We start from the raw sequence: 17,245 nt of genomic DNA on the forward strand, positions 1-17,245 counted from the left end.
CCAAATATAAACCATTTAATCATTTGAAATCTGATACAAACATTTAAATTTATCGTGCAAATTTATACCAGCTGTATGTGTCGTATTTTACTTTCGCATTACATTTTGTACATTTCAAATGCATTGCATAAAGACTGCAATTCACATTTATTCGATTACTGCAGAAGAACTTAACGAAACAAATTAATGTGTAAGAAGCACCACCTTCCCCAAAGCTCCTTGGTTGTGGATTATGTCTTTATGAGCATCTGCCACTTTCTCCAGTGGGTATTCAAGGCCCACTGCTGGTCTCAGCCATCCAGCTTCAATCCCTGCGAAAATTGCCATTGCACATTCGTGCATCTCTTCCTAAACAGAGAGCATTTAAAATCAGGCATTTAAAAAGGACATTTCTGATATGTTGACCTTTATGATTTGACACTACTGGAAATGTCAGTATTAACTTGCTTTGTTCCACTGAAGCCTTAAAAGAAACCAAGGTCTGGCCATTCCCTTCATTAGCCAGTCTCAGGTTCCTGGACAGGAAACAAAAGTAAAATTTGCTCCAAATAGAAATGTTCACATTATGTGGCTAAATCAGTGTTTCCTTTTCCTTGGCCATTTGAAGAGCCGGGGTGGCGCAGCAGGCAGAGTGCTGTACTGCAGGCCACTGAAGCTGACTTGTAGATCTGAAGGTCAGCGGTTCAAGTCTCATCACCGGCTCAAGGTTGACTCAGCCTTCCATCCTTCCGAGGTGGGTAAAATGAGGACCCGGATTGTGGGGGCAATAGCCTAGCTCTGTTAAAAAAGTGCTATTGCTAACATGTTGTAAGCTGCCCTGAGTCTAAGGAGAAGGGCGGCATAAAAATTGAATGAATGAATGAATGAATGAATGAATGAATGAATGAATAAATAAATAAATAAATAAATATGGACTTCAGCTCCCAGAATTCCTCTGTTAGGCTGGCTGGGGAATTCTGAGAGTTGAAGTTTGCATATCCTCAAGTGACCAAGGTTGGGAAAAATGAATGACACAACCAAACAAAAACTGAGAGGTTAAAGAAATTTTCAGGATTCTCCAAATGGAGGCAATCATCTGAGATTGTGTAAACAAAGACATAAACAGCTCAGCTCAACCTATTATCATGTCACATCATTTTAGCTTTTACCTTAGAGGCAGAAAATAAAGAAATTCCTATGATGCTTGATTCATTCGCCATTGTATCCCTGGGGTTAATCTCAATTGGGCCACGACTTCCAACAATCTATCGCAGAGAGGAATGAAAATTATAAAATAGAATGCTTTATGGTAAAGCCATTAATTGAAAAGTAGACTTGCTTGCTCACCATCACTCTTCCTCCTCTTGACAGCAATTTCAAGTCATTTGCAAGGTTGACATTGGCTAGCATCTCTATTATCACATCTATGCCTTGGGCCCCAGAGATTTTCTACAAAACAAATAAATCGCTGCACAGTGAAATCATGAAAGATTGGCAGATTTAGTTCACTCCTAAATTGTTACTGTCCTTTTGTGGAATCCTTGGTCCAATAGTGTCTCTCTCTTGGAATTTTTATTTTCTACAATCTACTTTTAAAAATCAAAATATCTAAAGAATTATTGCATTTATCTCTATGCTAAGGGAGGGTTAAACACATTTTAATGCATTTAACTCCTGTGTTCTGTTCCTGGGCCTATTTGACCCGGTCTAAAAAATGTTGATTTTAGCTAGTGTAAATTTGGCAGGGTGGGAATAGGATCTGGGACAGTGATGGGCTACCAAAATTTTTACTACCACACTGTGGGCGTGGTTATGCATTTTGTTTCAACATCTTTCAGTGCAAATTGGGTATTCTGGGGTGGAGCTCCAAATTTTGCTACCAGAACTGCATTCCTGACCTTTCCCTCAGGAGCCCATCACTGATCTGAGAGGATGGGACAACAGGTAGGGGGATGGGGCCCATCCTGGGGGTCAGGAATGTCAAGGCTGGGCCAAGCTGGCGAGCTGTCCTTCAGGCTCTTTACTACTCCTTTTCTTTCTTCTTCTTGTAATTCAGGCTGGCTGAGGAATGAGCACGAACCACAGCGGAGGCTTCTCTTCAGGTGACCTTCCTCCTCCTTCTCCGCTGGCGACTCTCTGGCCGGCTGTGGTGGGGCCAGGAGAGTGCGCATGAGTGGGGAGACCCTCCTCTAGCAAGCAGGCGGGCTCAGTCAAAGTACAGGAAAGCCATGCACAGGGCAGGCAGCCGCTTGCTTGAGGAGGGTCTCCCCACTTGTGTGCATTCTCCTGGCCCTGCCAAAGCCAGCCAAGGAGTTGCAAGAGGAGAAGGAGGATCACCTGAAGGGAAGCCTCCACTGCGGCTCATGCATAAATAATAAAGGTGGAATATAAAATAAATGAATAAATACATTAAAAAGCAAAGCCCACATAATTCAACAACACATGGAAAGCAGAGTCAGACTGTGATCTAAACTGGCTTACCTATAAGCGGACTCCCCTAAAATGGAACTTACTTTGAAAGGTTACAGGTAGGATACCAGAGAGCACTGTCAATTCACCTTAATCTCAACCAAGTAATCACTCTTCCTGTGATTAAATGCTCTGCAAGCGCCATTTTTCAAAACTAGGTTCATTCCTCTCTCTGTCCCAGCTGTGCCCCAGACCTTCAAACCATAAGCTTTTGCTAATTGGCATGCTGCTATTCCAACCTAAGAAACAACAGCAATTATAATGATAAGAAGTAGTAAAGTTTCCAGCATAATATTATCATGACAATCATCCTACTGAATGAAGAGACTTTCAACAACACATTAGCCCCTTACCTATCACTACAATTATAGTGTTCAATGTGTTCGTAGCTCACCCTTATTTGATACCATCTGCATGAGACAATCTACCCTTTCTCTTAACAATAGTTCAAACATCATCCCTGAAACAAAAGCAGGCAAATGAATAATTAACTCAACCATCAGGGTATACATTTATACTTTCAGATAGCGTGTAAAATCTATCCGCTCAATTACCACTAGAGTGCAACCATTCCCTCTTCAAATTGCCAAAGTATCAACTTCAAGCTACCCTTTTATAGTATTATTCAAAGCCAAGGCTTCTTTAGAATTGAGAAGGGAAATTCCGATGATATATAGCTGTATTAGTGGAATTATGTTTTATATAGGTGTGTTCTATATGCTTTTGTTGTCTTGACTTTATCTTCTTATGTTGTATTGTTTTTAAATTTGGAAATTTCAATAATTTGGTTCTCAATTTGGGTTACCTGTACCCCCGTGGGTTTAAGATGGAATTTCAGGGATTGCGATAGAGAGGCTTCTGTCTTTAGTGACAAGTAACAAATCACAAATACAGTGGTACCTCTACTTAAGAACTTAATTCGTTCCGTGGCCAGGTTCTTTTAAAAAAAATATTTTTTATTAATTTGCATAGACAAACATAACAAACATAACATATAACATTTAGTGGAGCTACATTCACTCAGCTCAGAAGTCATCATTGTATTAAAAAAGAAAAAAAGAAAGATCTTATTGTTATTTAACACCATCTGTAAGATATGTGAAAATATCAATTATAACATACTAAGTAAAAACACATCTAAAAGTTTATAAAAACATATATAGAAATTCTTGAATTATGAATTAAATCAAACTGAGATAAAAAGAATAAGAAAAAAAAGGAGTTTACATTTTATATTGTAAATAATCACCATCTAATACAGTATAACTACTAGATTCAAATATATTCAAAGTAATATAACAGCAAGCTTATCTCTTTTTCTTTGTTTCCCACCAGAACCCACCAGGTTCTTAAGTAGAAAAGTTTGTAAGTAGAAACAATTTTTCCCTTAGGAATCAATGTAAAAGCAAATAATGCATGCAAAACCATTAGGAAAGAAATAAAAGCTCGGAATTTGGGTGGGAAAAGGAGGAGGAAGAAGAGGAGGAGAACAGTCGCTGCCCAGAGCGAAGGGAACATTTCTTTTCTCTGGGCGCTGGCAGAGGTTTATTCCCTCTCTAAGCGCCCAGAGAAAGGAAAATGCTTTGTTCGCTCTGGACTGCCAAAGTCTCCTTAAGCACCACCAAAAGGCTCCTCTGGCAGCCCAGAAAAGCCAGAGATGGCAGGCATTAAAGGGGAAATGGCAGGAAACTGGCCAGGCCTTCATGCCACTCTCAAATTTCCTGGGAAATTTTTCCAGGCTCAGGTTCTTAAGTAGAAAATGGTTCTTAAGAACAGGCAAAAAAATCTTGAACACCCATTATCTTATCTAGAAAAGTTCTTAAGTAGAGGCGTTCTTAAGTAGAGGTACCACTGTACAGTATTTTTATAGGAAATGCTAACATTGATCAAACGTCTCCTAGGGATGTGGGGAAGAGAACAGGTTGGGAATCATTGCTCTAGTCTAAGCAATGCAGAAACCCCATAAATTTTCAAGCAACACATTTCCAAGTGTCATGAGCCTTTTTTCATGCTGAGAAAGTTGGTACCAGAAGACTTCTTCATTGCAATCCTTAATCCACTATGGGGAGGTAGTATAGGACACTGTAAATATTTCGTGTACCGTATGTGAAATGCACTAGGAGTCAAAGTTAAGGTTTTTCCTGTCCAGTTCTTTCCAACTCTAGAGGGCAGTGCTCATCTCAAGAGCTGGTGTGGTGCAGTGGTTAGAGTACAGCACTGAAGGCTACTCCAGCTAACTGCTAGCTGTAGTTCAGCAGTTCAAATCTCACCACCAGCTCAAGGTTGACTCAGCCTTCCATCCTTCCGAGGTGGGTAAAATGAGGACCCAGATTGTTGGGGGCAATATGCTGCTTCTGTAAATTGCATAGAGAGGACTGTAAAAGCACTATGAATCAGTATATAAGTCTAAATGCTATTGCTATTTTTTAGCCTAGGGAGCCATCATTGTCCACAGATACTTCCCTGGTCATGTGACCAGCATGGCTATTCCCTTGAGGTGCACGGAACGCTGTTACCCTCCCACCCAAGTGGTACCAATATACAGGTAGCCCTTAACTTATGACCACAATTGAGACCAAGGTGTATGCTGCTAAGTGAGAAATTCGTTAAGTGAGTTGTGCCCACTTTATGATTTTTTTTCAATTCAAGTTTTTTATTTTATATTCTTTTGTACATATCAATGCTGAATGGTGAGATACCGGATATCATACCTTTCAGTTCAATCTGCTCTCTGCAATGTTATTAGCAAGCATGGTTTAATTATTTTAAATTGTAAATCCGGTAAGTGAGCAGTATTAAGGAAAAAGAATTTGAGGTTGCAATTCAATACCATGCTGCCTCTTCAGTACCATGTCTTTAACTTTGAGGATCCAAATTTCTATTATTTTAAAAGGTAATTTTTCCCCTCTTTTAAATTCTCCAGTTTTTTTCCCAAGTATCTGTTCGCAGCTTCAACAAATAGTTCAAAATGGGCTTCCTCCTTAAATTTCTTGGCATAAAATTCCAACAAAAAATATTTTCTCACCGAGTTCTCACACCATTCAACTTTTCCGCTCCTGCATTGTCTTAGTTCAGACTGTCCCCAGGTTCATGGCAGCCATTTTTGCTGCCGCTGCTCTTCAGCTTTAGATAAGTACAGCGCTCCTCCTTTTACTTCACCACCCCACAAGTATGGCTATAGCTCCAATTGGGGCCCTCCATAGGGGAGAGCTCAGAACAAGCCGCAGAAGGTGCCAGAAGTACAGCTGGAAGTCACTATGATTTTTCTTGACACATTTGTTAATGAATCACTGCAGTTGCTAAATTAGTAACTAGTGATGGGCAAACTGAACCCGCACAATTCGGGTCCGTACCGAATTTTGCGGTGTTCGGTATGCCGAACACGAACCTGAAATTTTTTCAAACTTCGGGCAAAGTTCGGGGTCATGTTCGGCGTTTGGAGCTTTGACGTCACTGGCAGGTTGCTAAGGATGCCAAGGTGATCACTTCCTGGATTCCATGGAATCCAGGAAGTGATCACCTTGGCATCCTTAGCAACCTGCCGGTGATGTCAAAGCTCCGCCTCCGGAATCTCTTCATCGGAGGGATTCCCCAGCTCCTTCAAAGGGAGGTCTTCACGTAAAAATAAACATTGTTATTTTTACGAAAAAGGACACCGCAGCGGCGCTGCAAGCAAAGGGCGGTCCTGTCACGTAAAAATAAACATATTTTTACATGAAAGGACCGCCCTTTGCTTGCAGCCATGGAATCCAGGAAGTGATCACCTTGGCGTCCTTAGCAACCTGCCAGTGACGTCAAAGCTCCACCCCCAGAATCTCTTTGTGGGAGGGATTCCCCATTCAAGTTCGGGTTTGGTTCGGGTTCGGCTGAATTTTGCATAAAGTTCGTCCAAACTTGCCAAACCCAAACACCGTTGGGTTCGCCCATCACTACTAGTAACACAGTTGTTAAGTGAATCTAGTTTCCTCATGGACTTTGCTTGTCACAAAGTTGTAAAAAGGGAATCATGTGACCCAAGGACATTGTAACTGTCATAAATGTGAGTCAGTTGTCAAGCATCTGAATGTGGGTCAGTTATCGAACACCATGGAGACACTGCAATGGTCATAAGTGTGAAAATAGTGGTAAGTCGTTTTTTCAGTTCCGTTGTAATTATCAATGGTCACTAAGCAGACTGTTGTAAGTTGAGGACGACCTGCATCTACACATATTTGCCTGCTTTCAAACAGCTAGGTGAGCACGAAGTGGGGCAAGGGCTCACATGTTGCATAGCAGTGAGGTCTCTAACCTGGATTGTCAGCTCTCTACCTAATAAGCTTAGAGTATTTAATCATTGAGCCCTCATTTAATATTTCTTATGCCTTTTATGTAGTGTTGCTTACCTGGAAAAGAGAATATCAAACCCCTGAAGAACAAAATATTTCCCCCCAATACATTCTGTATGTACCTACATATTACTTTCTTTCTTTACATGGCCAACAGGTCACAAAAGTGCAATTCTGCAATTCTGGGTGGCATATAGCAATAAAAATAGAACCACTTACTCCTCCACTTGCTCCATGGACTAGAACAGTTTCCCCTGCTTTGGCAGAACCTCTGAAAAAAACCATAATAAATATTTTGAACATAACAATGTGACAGTTTCACAATACGCAGCCTCCAAATCTAGTGTTTACAGCCAGCAAAAAAAAAACATTATCCATTGAAAATTATGTTTAGTGGACTCAATAATTAAATTGGGATCAATTCCAGCTATTTTTAATGTAAAAATCCTTTGTGTCAATAAATACAGAAATTCTTCATTCGCAGCACAGCAAGTGAGACTGACAACTTGGTTATTAAGCAAAGCAGTCACTAAGTAAAATTGTCCATGTGCTTATGATCTTTTGTTTGTTTGTTTATTTATTTATTTATTTATTTATGCCGCCCCTCTCCGCAGACTCGGGGTGGCTCACAGCAATAATAATACAATGTAAACAAATCTAATATTTAAGTTAATTTAAAACCCCAATTTAGAAACCAATCATACATACTAGCATACCATGCATAAATTTTATAAGCCTAGGGGGAAGGAAAGTATCAATTCCCCCATGCCTGACGACAGAGGTGGGCTTTAAGGAGCTTACGAAAGGCTAGGAGGGTGGGGGCAACTCTGATATCTGGGGGGAGTTGGTTCCAAAGGGTCGGGGCCGCCACAGAGAAGGCTCTTCCCCTGGGGCCCGCCAAATGACATTGTTTAGTTGACGGGACCCGGAGAAGGCCAACTCTGTGGGACCTAACTGGTCGCTGGGATTCATGCGGCAGAAGGCTTACTTATATCTTACTTCACTTTTCCTTCACTTTATAGACCTTCAAAGTCATAAATGTACATACTGCTCCCAAAGTTAACCTTTTCATCACTAATTTTAAATGGAAGATATACAGTCCATTCCCTCTGAAAGAGGCTCATGTGGAAAATGCTGAAGTCTATTATAAAATGTGTACATTTACAAAATATGTGTCCCTGCATGTGTCTGTATAGTGTATTTATCTGATCTATACTTGCATAATGCCAGTTCAAACTCTTGTCACACAATGAACCAACAACCAGAAACATGCTTGCTTGTAGCACTACCGACAAAACGATATTGAATGAATGTCTCCAGCAATCCCTGTGAAGATTTCTTTTTATGGCTCATAAAGGGAAAATCACATTGTCATTAAATACTAACAATTTGAATTCAGGGAGACAGCAAAGGAGTACATTTGGAAAGTCAGAAAAGGGGAGGGGGCAGTATGACTTAAAAGTTTAAAAATAGTTGTAGGAACTGGCACTTACTTTTGAAAGAGGGCTCGGAATGCAGTAAAGTATGGAATTCCAATGGCAGCGCCTTGCTTGAAGTCCAGTTTATCAAACAAAGGGTAAACGGTGTTAATGGACGCAACCGTGTATTCAGCATAGGCACCAGAAATAGTGCCCAGGGTGAAAACCCGGTCCCCTTTCTAATAGGAGCAAACAAATGGAGATAGATTAATCAAAGGGGAGGGGTTGGGGGGGGTGTTGTCTCTGCTTTTTTGCAAAGTCTATACAAAAAAATGAAATCTGAACAAAATATAGTTAGAAGAGAAGCATAAGGCGAACAAAAAAGCATAAAATGACAGCAAAATGAGTACTGGGAAAGAAATGGTGAACTGAAACCAGAGGTCTTCTAAAACCAGAACTGATGATCTGGTGTAGTGAAGAGACAGCTCTACATAATTCCCCTCTGAACAAATTAAAAGGGATTTTAAACAAATCAAAAGAATGATCTAGATAACTTTTCTATATTGGATTTAGACACTTGTTAAAGTTTTGAAAAATTTTATAAGAAAGGACAAGGGAAAAAAATTGAGGGGGGGGAGTCAAGTTTTAGGACACTATTTGGAGACTATCCCGCAACCCAGATTTAGAGATCAAGATTGTTAAAGAGAAGAAATAAAAAGTTGGTTTATTTTGTATGCCGCTTTTGTATGCCGCTCCGAGTCTACGGAGAGGGGCAGCATACAAATCTAATAAAATTATTATTATTATTATTATTATTATTATTATTATTATTATTATTATTATTATTATGTCAGTACAACACCACAAATGAGATCACTATGCTGGATTTCGTATTTCATCACCAGTCGGGCGCTTCCCAAGCACCTAGGACTGCGTGATGTAGCGGCGAATTATGTTTGCCGATCCCAGTAAAGCGGCCTTTTGCAATTGACATGGAGATTTTGTCAATTCCAATGGTTTTCAAATGTCCGCTGAGATCCTTAGGCACTGTGCCCAGCATGCCAAGTACCACTGGGACCACTTTCACGGGCTTATGCCAGAGTCGTTGCAGCTCGATTTTTAGATCTTCGTATTTCACTAATTTCTCTAGCTGCTTCTCCTCAATTCTGCTGTCTCCTGGGATTGCAATGTCGATGATCCATATTTTCTTTTTCTCCACGATCACAATGTCCGGTGTGCTATGCTTCAGAATTTGGTCAGTCTGAAGTCGGAAGTCCCACAGTAGTTTTGCTTGCTCATTTTCGACCACTTTTTCGGGCTTATGATCCCACCAGTTCTTTGTCACTGGTAAATGGTAGTTCTGGCACAAGTTCCAGTGGATCATCTGGAACTTGTGCCGGAACTACCATTTACCAGTGGCAAAGAACTGGTGGGATCATAAGCCCGAAAAAGTGGTCGAAAATGAGCAATTATTATTATTATTATTATTATTATTATTATTATTATTATTATTATTATTAATTATTATTATTAATTATTATTATTATTACTATTATTATTATTATTATTATTATTATTATTTCCAATTTAAAACAGACCTGTTGTTATCTCCGATAACTCTTAATGGACGTTTGCTGACCAAAACTGAACAACAAGGCTTTGAGAATTTATTTACAGGTAAGAGATGAGATAGGGGAAGGAGAGGTTTGTTGTATTTTAAAAGAAGGTGATAAGTTAATAAAATTGTTTGTGATGAAAGGGGAAGTCATTTCTTTATGTATTTCTTTTCCTTTCTATATATTATTTCCTTTCTTTTTTTACTTTACTTTACTTTTTCTGTGAAAGGAGGAGTCCACCTTCAGGGTAAAGGTGGGGTCCAAGAGTAGGATCCATTCTATTCACAGAGTGGATCCTACGCTTGGACCCCACCTTCACCCCAAAGGTGGACTTCTCCTTTCACAGAAAGCAGGAGGTGATTGTCCCCTCCTTCGGCAAGAATCCGAGCTCAGAGCAGGAACTCTCCTGTCACATGCTACATGTTAGGAGAGCTTTATTGATATACATAGAGATCAGACGCGCTGTTCAGTTCCTTTTGCCCGGCCCCTATGGGCCGCAAGGCTTCCTCCACTACCGTGGGAAGCTGGCTGCATAGCACCATTTTCTTTGCATGCCACTTGGCGGGGTATCCCCCGCCGCAAGTAATCACAGCTCACTCAACTCGTAGTGCTGCCACCTCGGCGGCATGGCTGTCTAGCATCCCCATTGAGGGATCTGCAGGGCAGCTGCATGGGCATCACCCATGCCATTCATCAAACACTACAAGATAGATGCTTTCGCTGAGAAGGACTCAGGATTCGGCCGTGGGGTACTCCAACATGTTTTTTCACCTGAGGGGTCGCATTCAGTCCCTAGTATCCCACCCATAGAAAATCCTTAAACTTTGGTATGTCCCAATCTATTGGAGGATAGCTCCACCCGCTGGAGAAGGGGCGTTGGTATACACTGATACGCCCTTTCTCATGGGCGGAGCTATCCTCCAAGGCCCACCCTGATCTGGGGCCAGCCGTGATACACTTTTTTTTGGACTAAAGTCTGGAGTTAGCACGCAGAATCTGTGGGGGCAATATTCTGGCTCTGTTAAAAAGTGCTATTGCTAACATGTTGTAAGCTGCCCTGAGTCTAAGGAGAAGGGTGGCATAAAAATCAAATCAAATCAAATCAAATAATAAATAACAAAAATTTATTCTCTGTACTTCCTGTTTTCTTTTTGTTATTATATTGCAATATAATGTTTACATTGCTATAAACATATCAGTAAAAACAGAAAAGTTGGATCCAATGAGAGATAGTATCAAAGCCAGAAATCCCAGATAAGAATTTTTTCCCCAGGCCTAAAAATTAAGAGAATGGAAGTGAGCAACTAGCAACCCAGTACCTTGAAATCAGTCACATGTTCTCCAACTTCTTCTATCACTCCAGCTACATCTGTACCTGGTGTATATGGTAAAGTTGGTTTCCTTTTATGAGATCCAGAACGAATATAGGTGTCTACTGGGTTAACCCCACATACATGAACTTTGATGAGAACCTGAAGGAGAAAAAAATATGTCTCACAACCTAGTTCAAAAGGAAGGGGGATACTTGTTTTAAGTGTATAACCTCACAATCTCAGGTTTCTCAGATTAGAGATATGTTTGCAGTCATCCTTGATTTGGCTTCCTCCAGAAGCGTTAAATCATAACCTTCAGCATCCACATGGATGTGTCAGTCATGAACAAGAGGACTTGGAGAAATGTCCTCTCTCCTACAGTCCACCGACCTTCCTGAATCATTAATTGGCCTATATCTGTGGTACTTTCTTACTAATTGTGAATCCACATACATACTGTATCCACAACAACTGTTGATGGAATAATGCAGAAAAATGTTCCAGATTGTTGATGTCAATTTCAATTTTCCAAATACAAATTCTAGGTGCCAATTAAGGTGCCCACTGCAATGGTTTTCACCATTTTATTTTTTTAATTATCGATATCAAGTTTTATTCAAGCTCGTTTTGCATTATCTGAGCAGGATCTCATGTTTAAGAGTAGCATTTGTAGTAGCAGCTGTAGCAAAAGCAGCCAAGATTGCATATTCTTTATTTTACCTGGTTTTCTTTTGGAACTGGCACTAACGTATCTAGCTGCAGTTTGAGCACTTCAGGACCACCAAATTCAAATACTTTTATGGCTCTCATCATATTTCTTCCTGTTGTCATGACAACCTGAAAATGCACAAATATATTTAAAAAACTACAGTATCTGAATATCTGCTGCCTTTTTCACTTCAAAGAGAATCAAATCACTTGGCTGTTCACCTGAAATTTAAACCAGTGATTTTCTATCTATTTCTTCCTATTCTATTTATACCACCCATCCGATTTTTATCCCTAAAAGGATATAATTCCAACCACAATGTGAAGAAATCTTGAATCAAACATAGCAAGATATGTATAAACAAATATATTACTTTGAACTGGCATCATTCATCACATTTTCTGAATAAATTACTGCATTGCAAAGTTAACAGGATTTTGCAAAGGAACAGAGTCGTAGATTACAACTGGTGAGTCTCTACTGAACCATGAAGCTCCCAAGGAGATTACTACACAGTCTGACCCGCCTTACAGAATTGTGAAAATAACCAGAAGGGGAATACAACATGTGCTACCTTGAGCTTCTGACCCTCCTGGAAGGGTATAATCAAAATACAACACAGATTCAAAGATTCTGGTGCCAATAAAATCTCAGGGAAGGCAAAATCAACAAGCATTCAAGTATCTTTGATCTGATATGCAAATAATTGGCACCTTCCTCCCCACTTTGGGGTCCAAAAGAAAACAAAGGCATATCTGCAGTCTAATAATGCTTGTCATAACATAGCATGATTACTATACAGTATGCTGAGTTCTGCTCAAATTCCATCCAAATGTTCTTTTACAGGGAGAAATCTTTCTTCTTTAGGCAAACAGCAAACAGTGCTTGGTACATGAACACATAAATAGTAACATGGTGTTTTAGATTCAATCTCTAAAAACTGATTTGAGGTACATGGGAGTATGAACTTCATGAGTACCTGTATAAAGCATGTTAAAGCAGCCTTACCATTTGACATTGTATGGTGGCAGATTGATATTAACTCCTTAGAGTACTAAGTGTAGAAAATCCTGGTTTATACAAACTGAATGTTGCAAATTAAATTCACTTGCTCATATTTTGTTGCATCATTTCATCTATACAAATGAAAAATCTCAAGGTTTCTTGGCTAAGTCTCACATGGTGTCATTTCTTATGTCATTTTAATTTGTTTTGTTTTATATTACAAGTGGAAATGTTGTTTGATTTAAAAAGCATTGTGCAAAAACCCATCCTGTGAAACCAAACTACTGTATATGAAAATTTATAGACAAACCAATAATATATTGCCGCATATCTATAGAGTTGTCAGAAACGTATAATTCTGAGAGAAGCTGAATCCAATTATCAATGGCCAGAGCCTGTAGATATTTGTAATAACATGTCCACATGATCAATTGTTGTTTTAATCATTTAGTCCTGGCTGACTCTTGCCAACTTTATATGCAAGTGCCCTCCATACTACCCTATCAAGAACAGCTTTTTTGTTATTAGATGTTCATATTTGTATCAGTTTTGATGTTATCAAGTCAGCATGTTCTTTGCTTGCCCTTTCTTCTTTTTCCATTAAACATTCTTAGCATCATTGGTTAATAAAACAAGAATGATCAATAGAGCCTGTTACACTCTTAGAAAAAAAGAATTTTGTCCATTAAAAAACTTTGCAGTACACTTAATCAAAGCAAATTATCTTTTTTGCCATTTCTGACACAATCAACAAATTTTAATAAGTACTATTTTTTTTGTAAAATAAATGTGCAAGAATAAAAATGTTTATTTCAAACTAAAGTTTTATAAAATAAAGAATAACGTAATGTAATACTATTGACAATTCATACCATAAAATCTTTGTGTTTCTAGTATGGAAAGGAAACAGATGGAAAATGATTTGCAATTACTCAAAACCCTAAGCATTTAATGTTGGTCATCAGAGTCTTGGAATTTTTGTGTTGTCCTTCTTTATCTCTGAACTATTTGAATTGCCTACAAGGTAGCAGGTCTATAGAACTCTTGGGTCAAATCAGTAAATTAATATGCTTTTTTTAAAAATTGCACAGGAGTGTGCAAACATGATCCCTTCTGTTCTGTAAGAGATCACACCTATATTGGCTAGTGAAAGTTTTCAATGCTAGTGAACAATTTTTAAATTATACGTCTATTGTAACTGCATAAGCATTTGTCCAAATTTTTTTGTAATGTAACCTATTCCAAAATAGTTCAAGAATTGTTTCCCTTTTCCTATTCTTTTTTCTAGAGCTATCAAATCTATAATTACTAGAAATCTGGATGCCCACATGATGGCAGCAAAGATTTAGTTTTAACATTATCTCTGCTGCCATACAGTGGGCACTTTTAGATCTAGCAGTCCTTTTTTTAAGACATTAAGAATTCAGCTGCAGTACCACTCAATGCAGAATTATTTCTTATGGAGTTTTTATTAAGCCAATGTGCCTCTTTTAAATTAGAGTGTTGGGTTTCTTTGAAAGATTGTGAGCCACCTAAAAGTGTTTCTGGAATTGAGTGGTCTGAAAATCCAATTTTTAAAAAGGGAATATTATATTTCAATCCTGTTATAAGCGAAAAATAAAACAAATCTTGGTTCTTATTGGTGTGAATATTCCCCCTGTAGTTTATTGCTCTGTAAAGTCTACCACAAAATCTCTCAGACTCATTGCTGTTACACAATGACTTCCCTTTGACCAAGGACCAGTGGTCTCCTGTGTTTGCAGGATTGCAGCTCCAATCAACTAAATTGATACAATCTAAACATTTTTTTTAAAAAAAAATCTGGTTTCCCAGCTATGCTAAACAGCCACCTGGTGCAGTCTTCTCTTGTCTAACAGGAGCCTATCACCCCCCTCATAATGAGAGACCAGAAGAGTGAATCCACCCTTGATTTTAGCTTCTGGGGATTTAATGGATATCTCCAAATACTTTTCTGGGGTATATTAAAAAGAAATAGCCTGCTGTTGCCTATTTCCAATGTTTTGCTGACTTCTCCCCTCAATTCCAGCCTGGTGAAGAAGGCAAAGTGCTGTAGTGGTTAAGACTAGTGTTTTTCCACTCTTTGCTTGGACTTCAACTCCCAGAATTCTACAGCTAGAAACGCTGGTTGTAGAATTCTGGGAGTTGAAGTCCGCACATCTTAAAGTTACAAGGATGAAAAACACTAGATTAAGGGCGTTAGACTAGCACCAAGAATTCTATTTCACCCGGATTCTATTTCACCCTCAGCCATAGAGACATCTCTCATCCCGACCCATTTCAAAGATCGGCCTGGGAAGAAACAGGAAAAGGAAGTAGGGTACAAATCTAGGGAACGTCAGGCCTGCAAACCACCGTCGAATCATGCCGCAAACCGAAGCTATAATTTTGTACCTCTCGACTCGCCGTCGCCCTATGTCCTTAAGCAAGCCCGAGAAGTCTCCGTGGGGTGTTCGCTTCTAAGAAAACACAGAGGGAGGGTGAAGCCCGAAAGGAGCATTTACTCTTTATGTCTGATCAGAAGGGGTTACTGGGCGTTTACTTCCGAGGGTCCGGGGCTTGGGAAAAATAAGTTTGCCCCAAGCGAGACGCCATACGGTTAACATGGCGCCTCCCAAAGACGGGTCCCATGGAGGCCGCCATTGTTGCTATCTTGGGGGGGCGGGGGGGCGGGGAGGGAAAAAAAGAGACACCGCCGACGCCGCTCGCTATCGCTGATGGCTGATTTCAAACGCTGGAAAGAGCAGCGGCTGTCGCGCGCAGACGCGAGCCGGAAGGGCAGCGTGGATGAGCCTATCGAGGAGATCGTCCGGCTCCTGAATGGCCGCGAGACTTTCTGCACCACCAGCTCCTGCTCGGGGCGCGTGGTGGTGCTGGAACAGCCCCCGGCCGCCACCCCGGCTGCGGTAAGCCCGTGTTCGGCCTCGGCTGGGCTGCAGAGATCCGAAGCCGAGTTGAGTTTTGGGTCGAACCATTGCTCCCTCTCCTCCTATGGAGGTTGTGTAACCTGGACAAAATCGATTTATTTGGGAGGGAAAATGCTGCTTTAGGCTCAGCCCTCCGCGGGGTTAAAGGGCTCTGCTGCCCCATTTGAGTTTCAAAGGTCCGCGCGACCCTTAAGACGACACCTGCAAAGTTCTTGCTGCCCTCTGCAGCGTCCCCCGCTCCCAAAATCTGGAAGCCCTGGCTTTCAATATATTGGGGTGCTGAAAGAACGCCCCACCACACACACACACATTGTTCCATCGTGGAAGGCATTTTTTTGCTATTCCAGCTCTTGCTGTGAGAACTTCATCCCTCTCTCATGATTGTTTGGAATTCATTCATTCATTCATTCAATTTGTATGCAACCCAATTCCCTAGGGCAGTGGTTCTCAACCTGGGGGTCGGGACTCCTTTGGGGGGTGGGTGTCAAACCACCATTTCACAGGGGTCGCCTAAGACTACGGGAAAAGACAAATTTCCCATTGTGTTAGGAGCAGACTCCATTGGTTTCCGGACACAATTCAAAGTGTTGGTAATGACCTATAAAGCCTTACATGGCATCTGGCCAGATTACTTGCAGGACTGCCTTCTGCCATATGAATCTCAGTGACTGGTTAGGTCCCACAAAATTGGCCTTTTCCATGTCCTGTCAACCAGGCAATTTGGCTTGGCAGGGCCAAGGGAGAGAACCTTGTCTGTGGGGGGCCAGGCCCTCTGGAATCAGATTTGCACTGCCCCCAACCTCCTCGCCTTCCATAAGAGTCTTAAGACTCATTTATGTCACCAGACTTGGGGCAATTAGATCTTAGGCCCCCTAGCTGATGAATGTTATGTGTGGCTGAAATCTGAGTGTGTACAATTGGTTTTTAAAATGCTGGGGATTTTAGGTTAGAGTTTTAGCTAATTGATTGGATTTATCATATTTTAATTTTTATTATATGTTGTATGCTGCCCCAAGTCTTCAGAGAGGGACGACATAGAAATCCAAGAAATAATAAAGCTTCTATTCTGGTACCTTGGAACATATTTTTATAATCTGACCAATCAGACGTTTACAGTGGGGGTGTCCCTTTGACCTTCCTACCAATCTGTTTAAAGCTTTGTTGGGAATTGGCGCTAGACTTATGGTTGGGGGTCGCCACAACATGAGGAACTGTATTAAGGGGTTGTGGCATTAGAAACGTTGGGAACCACTGCCCTAGGGACTCCGAATTGAAGAAGCAGCTCTGTGGATTGAACTTTACAAAGCCACCTTTGGACAGATTTCCCCTTGAAATGTCCCCAAAGATGGAAAATTCCCTTTGTGGGTCTGTCTCTGCGTTAGCATTGACATCTGGGTGACTGTCAGGTGGGGTTTCTTGAATTTTCTTGGTGAGATTTCCAGAAGTGGTTTGCCATTGCCTTCTTT

The 17,245-nt window shown here is 40.5% G+C and overlaps 2 protein-coding genes across 3 annotated transcripts in view; one reads left to right on the forward strand and one right to left on the reverse strand.

Annotated features, from left to right (window-relative positions):
• CRYZ (crystallin zeta) lies at positions 1-15,849 on the reverse strand. Of its 2 annotated transcripts, none has more exons than XM_070746175.1 (9): positions 15,247-15,849; positions 11,841-11,957; positions 11,127-11,279; positions 8,267-8,430; positions 6,993-7,044; positions 2,538-2,687; positions 1,327-1,428; positions 1,149-1,244; positions 1-348 (listed from the first exon to the last, which is right to left on the reverse strand). In XM_070746175.1, the coding sequence occupies exons 2-9, from the start codon at positions 11,949-11,951 to the stop codon at positions 184-186; spliced, it is 993 nt and encodes a 330-aa protein (XP_070602276.1). In that variant the 5' UTR covers positions 11,952-11,957; positions 15,247-15,849; the 3' UTR covers positions 1-183. The 2 variants fall into 2 exon arrangements, with proteins under 2 accessions (XP_070602276.1, XP_070602277.1); XM_070746176.1 differs by lacking the exon at positions 1-348 and adding an exon at positions 356-515 and having other exon boundaries at positions 15,247-15,744.
• Positions 15,526-17,245, forward strand: part of TYW3 (tRNA-yW synthesizing protein 3 homolog) — a 12,880-nt gene continuing 11,160 nt past the window's right edge. The window contains exon 1 of the mRNA XM_070746177.1: positions 15,526-15,758. Within this exon, the coding sequence (XP_070602278.1) occupies positions 15,570-15,758 (189 nt within the window). The 5' untranslated portion in view covers positions 15,526-15,569. The remainder of the gene's footprint in view (positions 15,759-17,245) is intronic.

The sequence above is a fragment of the Erythrolamprus reginae genome, chromosome 3 (genome assembly GCF_031021105.1).
Source record: "Erythrolamprus reginae isolate rEryReg1 chromosome 3, rEryReg1.hap1, whole genome shotgun sequence".
Lineage (NCBI taxonomy): Eukaryota > Metazoa > Chordata > Lepidosauria > Squamata > Dipsadidae > Erythrolamprus > Erythrolamprus reginae.

Excerpts from the sequence above, each read along its gene's own strand:
- CRYZ (XM_070746175.1), bottom strand. The coding sequence starts at position 11,951 with ATGACAACAGGAAGAAATATGATGAGAGCCATAAAAGTATTTGAATTT. Across the intron at positions 1,429-2,537 it reads ATTACTTGGTTGAGATTAAG|AAAATCTCTGGGGCCCAAGG; the intron begins GTGAATTGACAG and ends TTTGTTTTGTAG. Across the intron at positions 349-1,148 it reads CTTTATTTTCTGCCTCTAAG|GAAGAGATGCACGAATGTGC; the intron begins GTAAAAGCTAAA and ends CTCTCTGTTTAG.